Source organism: Orcinus orca, chromosome 13 (genome assembly GCF_937001465.1).
Source record: "Orcinus orca chromosome 13, mOrcOrc1.1, whole genome shotgun sequence".
Classification (NCBI taxonomy): Eukaryota; Metazoa; Chordata; class Mammalia; order Artiodactyla; family Delphinidae; genus Orcinus; species Orcinus orca.
In genome coordinates, this window is record NC_064571.1 from 68,959,307 (window position 1) to 68,970,119 (window position 10,813).

The following is a 10,813-nucleotide window of genomic DNA, read 5'->3' on the forward strand; positions in this document are numbered from 1 at the left end:
TTTGTCTGTTTCTTCCACTAAACCATACCTTGGAAGAGAGAGTCTGACTTATTTGTGTCCTCAGCATGTGGCAGAACACCTGACACATACTAAGTACTCAGTTCATGTTTATTGGAGTAATTAATCTAGGCAGCTGGTGGGGAGCCGCCTCCCATAACACACCAGGCATGGGAGCACAGTGGTATGAACTCAGTTATTAGTTTTTATCAGTCAGTTGCATTAATGACATCAGTGACAAAAACTAGTGAGTCACCTCGTGCCATGGAAGGCAGGTGCTCTCCTGGGGGCTCTGCTATGGCATGCAGCTTCCCGCCCGCTGCCTAGAGGGTTCCATGTCGAGCACCTGTATTGAATTAGATGCTGTGTGAGTGCCGAGGAGGATCCAGAGTAGGACACCAGCCCTGCCCTCAATTCTCCCATTTGGGATCTCGCGTTACCGTGGATCATCGAGAACAGTACTTATAAGGTTGGAGTAATGTTATGCCTTGTGAGCTGTAATAAGCAAAACCCATCAGGGAACTCTAACTACCTGCCAGTGGGTATTTTTAGTCACTGCGTAGCTCTTTCCTTTCACACCTGCAGTGGGCTGTTCTGTCTCCTGTGAGGTGACACTAAGGTTGTTAACTAGGTGATCTGTGTCCCCTGTTCCCCTCCTGAACCACAAGCGGTTAATTTCAGTTAATTTTAGTTAATTTCAGTCCATCAACCGGTAGATGTTGTTGCCACTCTCTCAAGGTACCTGGCTCAGAGCCATTTCCAGAACCCAGTCCGCTTTTCTCTCCTCCCTGCAGAGCGAGCTACTACCGAAAGGGAGGCTGTGCGATGCTGCCGGTCAAATGGATGCCCCCGGAGGCCTTCATGGAAGGAATATTTACTTCTAAAACAGATACGTGGTGAGTCTTTCTGCCGCCCTCCTCCAGGTCCCACCGTGGGCCTTAAGGTAGAGCTCGAGAGCCAAATGATCCCACACTCTCGTGGGGAAGGGTAAGAAGAATCAACACACCTCTCCTACGGGAGCTCTCAGAGGTTGGCGTACATCGGAACCACCGGAAAGGCTTTGGTAAAACACAGGTAAACACTGGACCCCCACCCTGAGAGCTTAGGATTCAGAAGGCCTGAGGTGGCTGAGAAGTCGCATTTCTAACAAGTTCCCAGGCAATGCTGATGCTGCAGCTGGGGGACCACACACTGAGAGCCACACATAATAGCGAAGTTAGATTTATTCCAGGAATGCAACATTGAGTTAAGACTAGAAAAATTGATCAATGAAATTCTCCCCATTGACAGAATCATGGAGAAAAGGAAATAATTATCAGCACAAAAGTGCTGCAGGTGATGGTGGTGGTGAGACCCCTTCTATAGCTAAAAATCAGTTTGGAAAACACTGTCTGCACATTAGATGTCCAGAACTTATTCATCCCGCATAACTGAGACCTTGTGCCCCTTGACCAACATCTTCCCCTTCCCCTCCCCTCAGCCCCTGGCAATCACCATTCTACTCTCCGCGTCCATGGTCCCGCTTCTGAGTGTTTGTCTTTCTGTGTCTGACTTATTTCACTTAGCATACTGTCCTCCAGGCTCATCCATGTTGTTGCAAATGGCAAACTTCCTTCTTGTTCATGGCTGAGTAATATTCTGTGGTTTATATACATGCCACATTTTCTTTATCCATTTATCCATCCGTCAATATTTAGGTTGTTTCCATATCTTGGCTATTGTGAATAATGCTTCAGCGAACGTGGGAGTGCAGATACCTCTTCAAGATACTGATTTTCTTTTGGATGTATACCCAGAAGTGGGATTTCTAGATCTTTAGTTCTATTTTTAATTTCTTGAGGAATCTCCATACTGTTTTACATAATTCCTGTAAGAGCAACACATAATTTTTTAAATGGCAAATTGAACCTGTGCTCCTTCCCAAAATACACACACACACACACACACACACACACACACACACACACACACCACACACACACACACACACACACACACACACATATACAAGGGAGTCTTTTTAGTTGCATAAAAATCCACAAGGTCAAAGACAACAACGACAAAATTTGGGAAACTGGAGAGTTTACAGACAAGTGGTCTCTTACTTAGAAAATTAGAAAGTTGATATCTAGGGCCATCCAGAAGCAGCCTTGTTCACTCTGCCTGATCAGGAGCCCCAGAAAGGCCCAGGAATGGAAGGTGCCGGCACCTCTGAAAGTAGAGGTGCAGCAGAGAGGAAAATGAGTTACAGATCTGTTTAAAAAGTAACTAGATCATTCCCTTACCCCATCCCTCCTCTACCATCACACAGGGCTGGGGTTCCTTCTCTGAAGAGGTTGAACTAAAGTCTTTCCGGCCTTAGGGACATCAGACATCAGCAATTCTCTACTATAAGCATGCATATATATATATTTTTTTAAGTCTACCTACTTAAAGGTATAATGCCCCCTCCATCCCCTCGGTGCCAAGAACACGGCAGCTAGGCAGAAGGAGATGAGGAGATTCTTGAAGGAGGGACTGACCAATGAAGTGAAAAACTTCAGACACCACAAGTGCTAGTGGGCTGAATAATGGCCATCCAGAGGTATCAGGTCCTCATCCCAGAAACCTGCTGTTGTTCCCTTATAAGAAAAAAGGAGTCTGCAGATGTGATTAAGTTGAGGATCTTGAAGTGAGACAGTTATCCTGGATTATCCAGTGGGCCCTAAATGCCATCACAAGTGGCATGAGAGGCAGAGGGAAGTATCATACACACACAGAGGACAGAGGCAGAGGCTGAAGAGATGTGGCCACAAGCCAAGGAATTCCAGCATCCACCAGAAGCCGGAAGAGGCAAGGAACAGTTCTCCCCTAGAGCCTCTGGAGGGAGCGTGGCCCCGCGGTCACCTTGCTTTCAGCCCACGCGACTGGTTTCAGACATCCACCCTTTGGAACTGTGAGAGCATAAACTTGTGTTGCTTTAAGCCACCAAGTCTGCGGTACTTTGTTACAGCAGCCAGGAGACTAACGCGCCTCGTGAAACAAGCGGGCCAGTTTGCCCGCCACTTGACAGGCTCATCTACATAGAGCTTCCCCTCAGCTTTGTTGTGTCCCAGCCCTAATACATGAACAGACAGCCAAGAATCAACAAGCGCTTGAGAAAAGATTCTGATCTGAAGGAAGCAAACGTATAAAAAGGAACTTGGAGGAAGAAGAATGCAGAAAGCTTAGGAAAACGTTTAAAAACAATATCCTCGAAAGTTATATTATTGCAACCATAATCTAAAGACAAAAGATTATTTAAAACAATGTTTCTAGGGAAAAAAATTTCCTGGATATAAAAATATGATGAGAGAGCCCTCCAACGAGATGGAGCATTAGTTCCCCGGAGCCCATGTGGGCAGCACATGGCAGCATCCTTTCAAAGAGCACAGGGAGCGAAAAGCAGGGAGAAGAAAGAAACTTGGCAAACACTACCTCAGCCAGGCGATCAAGGTCAACGTGAACAGTGACAGATCATGTTGATAGCAAGTACCTTCACCTGATATGATGAAATGGCAATTAACCTCTGTGGTCTTTCTCCCCAAACCCAATAACTCCAGTCTAATCCTAAGAAAAACAGACAAATCCTAATTTGACATTCTAGAAAATTCCTGACTTGTACTCCTCGAAACTGTCAAGGTCATCAAAAACGAGGAAAATCTGAGACGTTGCCAAAGTCAAGAGTAGCCTAAGGAAACATGACAACTAAATATAACGTGATGTTCTAATGGGGTCCTGGAACAGAAAAAGGAAATTCAGCAAAAATTAAGGAAATCTCAATAAACTATGGGCTTTAGTTAATAATAATGCCTTAATATTGGCTCGTTAATTGTAAGGAATGTATCACATTAATGTAAGATGCTAAAAATAGAGGGAACTGAGTGTGAGGCATGTGGGAACTTTCTGTATTATCTTCATAATTTCTTTACAATCTAAAACTGTTCTTAAGAAAATAAAGGTTTTGTTTTTAAAAAGATGATGATAGATGTGTGAAAGTAATGGAAAGATTGGAAGACAGAGTCGAATAAATCTTCTAGAAAATAAAACAACTATAAATAGATGGAATAGATAGGAAAGAAAAGAAAATTAAAGGGATTAGACCATTAGACCCAGTTAGCTGAGAACTAGGAGTCCCAGAAAGAATGAATAGAGGAAATGAAAGGAATAAAAATATCAAAGAAATAATCCAAGAAGATTTCCCAGAAGGACATATGTTTCCAGAGTGAAAGCATCTAGCAAGTGCCAAGCACTGTGAATAAAGAGAGTAACACAAGAGCACATCATCATGAAATTTCAGACCAGTGGCGATCAAGATGCTGCAAGCTTCCAAGGAGACAAATAAAATCATCGTAAAAAATGATCAGAAGGGACTTCCCTGGTGGTCCAGTGGGTAAGACTCCATGCTCCCAATGCAGGGGGCCCGGGTTTGATCCCTGGTCAGGGAACTAGATTCCACAGGCATGCCGCAACTAAGAAGCCCCTATGCCGCAACTAAAAAGATCCCACATACAGCAACGGAGTCCATGTGCCACAACTGAGACCCGGCACAGCAAAAAAAAAAAAAAAAAAAAAAAACATCAGAGATGAAAGATAGGGAATCCAGGGCTTCCCTGGTGGCGCGCAGTGGTTGAGAGTCCCCCTGCTGATGCAGAGGACGCGGGTTCGTGTCCCGGTCCGGGAGGATCCCACATGCCGCGGAGCAGCTGGGCCTGTGAGCCATGGCCACTGAGCCTGCGCGTCCGGAGCCTGTGCTCCGCAACAGGAGAGGCCGCAACAGTGAGAGGCCCACGTAACACACACACACACACACACACACACACACACACAAAAATCACTCTGGCTTCCATTGAAAATAGACTGGAGTGGGGCAGGTGAAGATGAGAAGCCAGTTAGGAGAACACTGCTCATTTCTAGATAAGAGATGAGAGGGGCTAGACCTAGTGGCAGCAGTGGAAGCCATTGGCCGTGGTCAGTTTCAAGCTCTGTCTTGAGAGTAGGCAACAAGACTGCGCTAAGTTGGATGTGGAGTGGGAGGTGTGGGGAAGAGTGAGATCAAGGACGATTCCTAGGTTTGCTGCTTGAGCAGACAGCTGGACAGTGGTACTGCTGAGCTGGAAAGACTGGAGGAGGAGATGGTTTGGGTGCAGAAAGAGCTCATTGGAACATGTCAAGTCTGAGTTGTCTATTAAAATAGGCCGGTGGAGATGGCAGTACATGAATTTGAAGCTCAGAGAACTGCAGCGAACTGTGGATGGAATCAGCTGGAGATTTAAATACGATACAGTAACTTTGGGGTTTCCATTTTTCCTAAAAGTGCGCACCACCCTCTACCATAATTGGGGCCAGTGGTGGTTCAGATGGAAGGGGCAGGCAAAGTGTGAACACAGAGACATAATTGGAGACAATCTTCCAACTTCAAGTTATGAATAAAGGAAAATAAAGTTTAGCTTTAAAAGGTGATAAACACAGCACAGTTGTGACTTTAAATTTTTCATCAGATTATATTCACTGATTCAAATTTTTAAAATAATTTCATCAGCAGTCACTTAAGCTATTTCTATAATTTCAGGCAGAGCAAGTTCAATACCAGGAGAAACAGAGTGGGATTTTTTTCTTATATTTGTTTCTGTTTGATTTTGAATGCTTTGGTGCAAAGCTTTGGACCTTGTAGTTCCTATTTAGGACAGGTTCAGCTTATAGGTGATTAAAGAACCATTTGGCATACAAAATATAGATTTACCTTATCTGTAGGATTGCTAGATAAAATACAAAATGGCCAGTTAAAATGGAATTTCAGATGAACAGTGAATAATGTTTTGGTATAAGTATGTCCCATGCAGTGTTTGGGATACACTAATACTATAAAGTATTTCTTGTTTAACTGGAATTCAGATGTTACTGAGTGTCCTGTCTGGTTATCTGCTAAATCTGACAACACTACTTACCTGAAATTATCCACGTTCTATAATCAGCATGACTTCTTGCTCCCTTGAACTCTAAAGTAAGAAAATAAACACCTATTTTCAGTCTATATAGTGGTTCTCTCAAAGGATACTGCAATCTATCTCCCTAGCTGTCTATCTAGACAAGCAGAAAACATATCGCTGGAATTCTTTAAGCCCTGCTGCCAGTTTCATCCATGATTTCGCTTATTTTGTTTTGCCTTGGGGGCAGACCACCAAACAGAGAGGAATAATATATGCACCAGGCAATCTGTAGGTAGTAGAATTAAGAGATCTAATAATGTATTCCAGTCTGTCTTGAATTAGCTGTATAATAACCTCTGCTTCAGCCTTCTCACCTAAAATATATGGAAAATATCTTTGCCCAATTCTCCTCATAAGAACCTTTGAAATTTCACCTGAATTATGTCAATAAAAAATACTTTGTGTTCCTTAGGAGATGGAGGAACTATAGTTCTTTACAATTTTTGAGGTAATATTTATTAACATCAGAAAACTACAACCAGACACAAAAAATTAAAATAGGCTCTTTTTTTGGTCAAAAAGCTAATTATGAAATTAAAGTTTTAAAATAAACGTTTTAGTCAAAATATCAAAGCAGATGATTTTGGAACATGATAAAAATCATTATAAAGTTCACTTAAAGCAAATAAATGAGAAATCAAATACATTTCTTTAAAAAGAGAGAAATAAGGGGAAAATGCCCTACCAGATATTAAAACATAAATACACAAAAAGTAAAAGAGAGTAGTATCAGTGCAAGAAGGAGGCAAATCGATGAAGTGAATAGATAGCCTGGAACAGACCTGTTTTACTCACCAGTCAATAGTTGAAGAGAAAATTATTTTAGGAATATGTATTGTTCAAAAAGTGGTTTTAGAAGAGCTAATAAAGTGACATCCTTACCTCACACTATACACCAAACTCAATTCCGACTGGATTTGGGAAGAGAGAAAAAAACAAATACAACTGGAAGAAAATAGCAAATATTCATCTAATTGCTGGTAAAGAGAGGACTTATAGAATCTATAAAACAGATGGAGGAAATCACAAAAAAAATTTTAAATAGATTTGACTACCTAAAAATAAAAATCTTTGGCATGCTAAAAAGGAGAATTAGAAAGCAACTAATAGAAGTTATTTGAATTGTGGATAAAAGGTTAACATCTTTGATATATCAAGTTTGTCTATAAATCAAAAAACTGATCGATACCAAAACAATATGTGGTTTAAAATGGACAACATGTGGTTAAATATGAACCATTCATAGGAGAAAAAAATGAATTAACACACACACTCAACCGTGTTAATTATCAAGTCAATGAACATAATTTAAAATATTCTACCATTTTTTACCTTAAAAATCAGCAGAAGTTCTCAGTGTTGGTGGGAGTGCCTGATGCACAATGCTGGCTGATGATCAGAGTGACCCTTGGGAAGTCAAATGGACAATATGGGTAACGAAGGTTTCAGTGTTCATATTATTTTGACCTAGTAATTCCTTTAAAATTATCCTAGCTTTTACTAGATTATCCTAATTCTAAATTCAGGAAATTATCCTAAGGAAATTGTCCTTTTAAAAATGTATAAAGATGTTCAGCACAGTATTTTTAAATATTTTAAAAATGTAAAACAGTATGGAAATGATACAGCAAATTGTGGCACAGCTACTCAGTGGAACACTCTACAGCCATGTCAAAGTCTATTTATAAAAATGTTGGTATTAGCATGCAGAATGTTTATGCTATAATGGAATTTGCAAAAAAAAATCACAGCAATTATATAAAAAAAAATCTAAGCACAGAAACGTGAACAAAAAAAAATAACATGCTGGTTATGTTTTTATGGAGCTTCACATGTGACTACTTTCTCATTCTTTTCTTTTTCTCCATATGAAGAGTTCTTTATTGTGGAAAAAATGTGAAATTTAAAAAATTAAAATTTTACATTGTGTACGTCTGTGTGTGTCTATGTATGTGTGTCTGTGTTTATGACCCTGTGTATATGATATGTATGTGCGTCTGTGTATTTATGTGTGTGTCCGTGTATGTGTACACGTGTGTGTGTCAGTGCCTGTGTCTGTGTGTGTACCCGTATCCACATCTCCCGTCCTGTGCGCAGGTCCTTCGGAGTGCTTCTGTGGGAAATCTTCTCTCTTGGATACATGCCGTACCCTAGCAAAAGCAACCAGGAGGTTCTGGAGTTTGTCACCAGTGGAGGACGGATGGACCCACCTAAGAACTGCCCCGGGCCTGTGTACGACTCTTTTAGGAATTTCTACAAGTTACTAAGCACAGTTTTCCTTTTCAAAGAATACCTGCAGCCACATATGCTTTTTTGTTTTAAAATGAAGGAACCAGATGGCTGACCTCATTTAATATGCCCCAAGAGAGGACTATGTCTGTGGCTTCAACGGGTTAGTCTTCCAGCCCCTTGAAAGCAATAATGTCACACCTGAAAAGGTATCCGTCGTCTGGATGGAGGCTGTGGACTCACCAGGCTCACACGCCTCAAGCACCTCCTAGGAATCTGTGTCCCAGACTCCGCCCCTGCCGCCCTGCACCATGGGTCTTGAGTCTCCTTTAAGTGTTTCTATTCCCTGCGTTTTCTGCTGTCCTGTCTGGCATCCCTCGTTCCCACAAACAAGGCAGATGGGAAATAGAATATTCTGTCCCAGAGCTGACTTTAATTCAGGAATGGAACGAGAGGAGACATATGTAACGTAAACACCAGGATGTCCATGTTCACGAGCCCTATGTTATATACACCTTCACACTCTGCCCATCAGCAGAGGGCAACATGTGCCAACACGGGACAAGATGAGTCCCCACCCTCGAAGACAGTACCATTCCAGTCCCATTTAGAAAAGTGCTGGGGGAAAAAACGTATTTTTCATCCTGTTTCTCTTGATTTTAATTAATGTGCTTGTTCTTATTTTAGATACCGGATAATGACCCAGTGCTGGCAACATCAGCCTGAAGACAGGCCCAACTTTGCCATAATCTTGGAGAGGATTGAATACTGCACCCAGGTATAAACATTTCCGCCCCCCTTGGCCAGCGTTTATATGGAAAAGTCTTGCAGATGGCAAATACCAAAATGGGAAATAACAGTTACACCAGCCAGGAAACATGAGTTATGATCATGAGGACGAGTGTTAATTATCTATAAAGTAAAATGAGTAGTAGCTCAGTTTGCCTGTTTTGTAGACAAATACTAGTCGCTGCCACTTAAGAGGAGCTGAGGCTTGGAGAGGTTTTGTCCAAGCCACACAGCTTCCCCGCCATCCCGCTGGTCCCTACGCACATCCCGCTCCCATTTCCGTCAGTAAGGACTAAGTTTTTCCTCTTTTGATAGAAATGGGATACCATTTCTGCAGACGACTGTGCCTCCTACCTCCTCAAGAGAGGAGGCCATCAAGTGAGAACCCCCGCCCCCTCCGTTTCCCTCGTCTCTGCACCTGCGCCCTCCTCAGTGGAGCCGTGTCCTCCTCTCCTTCAGGGCGGCCCCTCCTTCTGCACCGCTCGCACCACTTTCAGGCCAACACTTACCTCCTCTCCGCTGTATGTGCTTTCTTTCCCTCTCTTGCCTCTCATTCCGTCAGGATATCTAGTTCTGGAGAACATTTTAGAAGTCAGACAATAAGCCACTACCTCTCTAAACTCCCTCTCATCTTAGTTGTGACAATAGACAAACCCATTTTCACACTGTAGTCATTTCCTGTCCTCATGATTCCATCTTTTCGGGTCCTTTGGGCTCGGAAGGCATTTATCTACACAGACTTCAAGTTATTCGGGGTTCTTTCAGAGAACTTTACGTTCAGTGGCTTTTAGGTTATTATGTTGTAATATTAATGGAATACATCCACTTAAGTATATATACTTTGGAGTAATTTTCTTCTCCAAAGTACATAAGATCCCTCTTAAAAGCAAGGAACTCTGTACAAGCATATTTTGAATGACTCACTATAGAGATTAATGATTAATAGGGAAGGAATTAAGACTAAAGCAGAGAGAATTAGAAGGTAGTTGTTTTTTACTCGTAAACTCTTTACTGATGAATACTGGACCTATATGTTTTTCTGTTAAACCGAAGTAATGGTTTTTCCAATTTGCATAAAATATTACAGAATCAAGTTTCTGCAACTTTAAGCTTTCTACCACAGATTTTCCTCAAATCTCTGGCAACTGCCTTCTGCTTTTCTGTATTAGTCTGTTGCTGTAAAAATGATCTAGCACAGAGCTGATTTTGTAAACGGTTTTCCTCGTAGCACTTCAGTATTTCCTGGGTTTCATCAGATACAAACTAGTTAAAGAACCACTGCATTGTGATATTGGCACGTGTAATGATACGATGACTACACCCAGAAATGTTATAATCAAGTGTAGCCCATCCAAACATGATGGAAATGGAAAGACGAGAACTAGAGGTTAACCTGTTAAGCCCACATAGTGTGTCTCTCCTCTCCTACCCTCCCCTTGCCCCCAACACACACACAAACACACACACACTTGAAGTCAAACACATAGACTTTTTAGTTGAAAGGAATCATTTTTAAAAGTAATTTACAATCTTTTAAATCCATTAATCTGTAAGATTTGCCCAAAGGTGGTCTCTGCGAAGTCTTTCCTGACCCCTCTCCCCTGCCCTGGCAGTGGGCCACTTCCCGGCACCCTCTCCCAGCACCCTGCAGGCACTTCCGTAATGGTACTTATCCACCAAGCTCTCCAAAGATGAGGATGAGTTCCCGTTTCTTATTCCCCCGTGCTTATAAATTAGCAGATTCCCAATGAACACTGAATAGTCTCTTCATCTGTAAAATAAGTTCGGAT

At 41.9% G+C, this 10,813-nt stretch overlaps 1 protein-coding gene across 1 annotated transcript in view; it reads left to right on the forward strand.

Annotated features, from left to right (window-relative positions):
- Positions 1-10,813, forward strand: part of LOC101281727 (ALK receptor tyrosine kinase) — a 106,075-nt gene that overhangs the window by 87,306 nt on the left and 7,956 nt on the right. Inside the window, exons 17-19 of the mRNA XM_033425216.2 lie at positions 792-893; positions 8,103-8,237; positions 8,922-9,012. Of these exons, the coding sequence (XP_033281107.2) occupies positions 792-893; positions 8,103-8,237; positions 8,922-9,012 (328 nt within the window). The remainder of the gene's footprint in view (positions 1-791; positions 894-8,102; positions 8,238-8,921; positions 9,013-10,813) is intronic.